Genomic DNA, 2,022 nt, shown 5'->3' on the forward strand with positions numbered 1-2,022 from the left:
ATTTAAATGCCAAGTAATCAGCTTGTAAACAGAGCTTTTAAATGTAACTCGTTTCTCATGTGGACGGTAAATGGAGACTATTTTAAAGGCAGTTTTATTTAAAATCTTGAAATGCGTTCACTCTTTAAAAGATGGACTTTCCAGAACTGGTTGTAAATGAACTTGCTCCTTGTTTTTGGGGAAGGAGCTGCAGGTGCTCACTCGATGGAAGACAGACAGTGTGGCCCATGGTTTCCTCGGAGTGGCCAGGACTGAAATGTTGAATAAAATCCATGTACATATTTCTTCAGTTCGGAGGGAATGCAGTGCTAGGCCGTCCATTTTCTTTCAGTTAAAAACATTAAATATTCACCAAGGCTGATTTTTTTTTTTTACTGGAAGTGAATTTTTATCTTAAAAATCCTTTTCCCCCTTTTTGTGGTCCACGTTGCCAGTCAGTGCGCTTGTGTTCCAGCCAGCGTCTGTTTCACCCGTAACGTGTCTCATGCTCTAGGTTCTATGAAACCGTGTCCGACGTCTTGCACTCCGTGAAGAAGATGGAGGAGAGCCTGAAGAGGCTCAAACAAGCCCGGAAATCCTCCCCCGCCAACCCCGGTGGGTCCGGCGGCGGCGGCGGCATGAGCGACGATGACAAAATCCGGCTGCAGCTGGCCTTGGACGGCAGTTTGTACATGGGCCACAATTGCTAGGCCGTCAATTTTCTTTCAGTTAAAAATATTAAATATTTACCAAGGCGGTTTTTTTTTTTTTTTTACTGGAAGTGAATTTTTATCTTAAAAATCCTTTTCCCCCTTTTTGTGGTCCACGTTGCCAGTCAGTGCGCTTGTGTTCCAGCCAGCGTCTGTTTCACCCGTAACGTGTCTCATGCTCTAGGTTCTATGAAACCGTGTCCGACGTCTTGCACTCCGTGAAGAAGATGGAGGAGAGCCTGAAGAGGCTCAAACAAGCCCGGAAATCCTCCCCCGCCAACCCCGGTGGGTCCGGCGGCGGCGGCGGCATGAGCGACGATGACAAAATCCGGCTGCAGCTGGCCTTGGACGTGGATTACTTAGGGGACCAGGTAACCGCGAGCGTCCGTTCCAGGGACTCTGGAACCGAGTCCTGGGGTCACCTGGTGGCTCACGTGAGCCCGGAGATGCCGTCGAGGGTCAGGAGGCTGTTCCCTCCGCTGGGAAAAGGGATCGGGGCCCCAAATCCGTGAAGTCGGAATATTTGCTCCCAGGAGTTACGAGAAGGAAGAGATAGGACAACGCGGAAATCGAGTTTTTGAATCCAGTGGGTTGATCTTTTGTGCATTTGGCATCTGCATGGCCAGCAGTGTTCGTGCCCGAGAAGCCCCGGGGCGGTGCTCACGGGCGTGTCCCCCTGGTCACTGCGTGGAAAGTGCCGATAGGACGTCGGGGCCGGGGCCAGGTCTTCTGTGAGTTTGGCTCCGAGTAACCAGAGCTCTGGCCCCGGACCCTGTGTGTGATGCTCGGGAACCCGTCTGACGCAGTGTCCCCGCAGGTGGCAGGCAGGTGGCAAGCGCAGGCTGTGGAGCGCGGCCTGTGGGTGCCCGCACGTCTCCCTCAGGGGCAGCGGGCTCCGCGCAGGCCTTTCTTTGGAGTCAGAGGTGACCCCTCGAGGGTCATCAAACTTGGATGCTCAGAAAGGGGCCCTTCCCCTGCTCGGAGCGTCAGAGGTGGCGGGTGACTACAGAGCGAGTCCTCGGGCCGGTCTCAGGAGCCCTCGCTGGGGAGCAAGACGTGACGTGGGCATTTCCGTCCGCAGGGCCTGGGGTGCCCGCTCCGAGGGGCCTCTCACATCAGGGGCCCCTAGGACTCGCGTTCTCTGCCCCGAGGCGGGTGAGAGATAGGGCCTGGCCCAGTGCGTGGTGTGTTGCTGCTATTTTTTTTCTTTGCTTTTTTTAAAACATTTTATTGATTTTTTACAGAGAGAAAGGGAGAGGGATAGAGAGTTAGAAACATTGATGAGAGAGAAACATGGATCAGCTGCCTCCTGCACATCTCCTACTGGGGATGT

General features: G+C 53.5%; 1 protein-coding gene across 1 annotated transcript in view; it reads left to right on the top strand.

Annotated features, from left to right (window-relative positions):
• COG2 (component of oligomeric golgi complex 2) overlaps nucleotides 1-1,201 on the top strand; it is a 43,560-nt gene extending 42,359 nt beyond the window's left edge. The window contains exons 17-18 of the mRNA XM_015560002.1: nucleotides 494-667; nucleotides 874-1,201. Coding sequence (XP_015415488.1) covers nucleotides 494-667; nucleotides 874-1,201 — 502 coding nt within the window. The remainder of the gene's footprint in view (nucleotides 1-493; nucleotides 668-873) is intronic.
• Nucleotides 1,202-2,022: the final 821 nt, after the last annotated feature.

This window comes from Myotis davidii, unplaced genomic scaffold (assembly GCF_000327345.1).
Source record: "Myotis davidii unplaced genomic scaffold, ASM32734v1 scaffold875, whole genome shotgun sequence".
Taxonomy (NCBI): Eukaryota; Metazoa; Chordata; class Mammalia; order Chiroptera; family Vespertilionidae; genus Myotis; species Myotis davidii.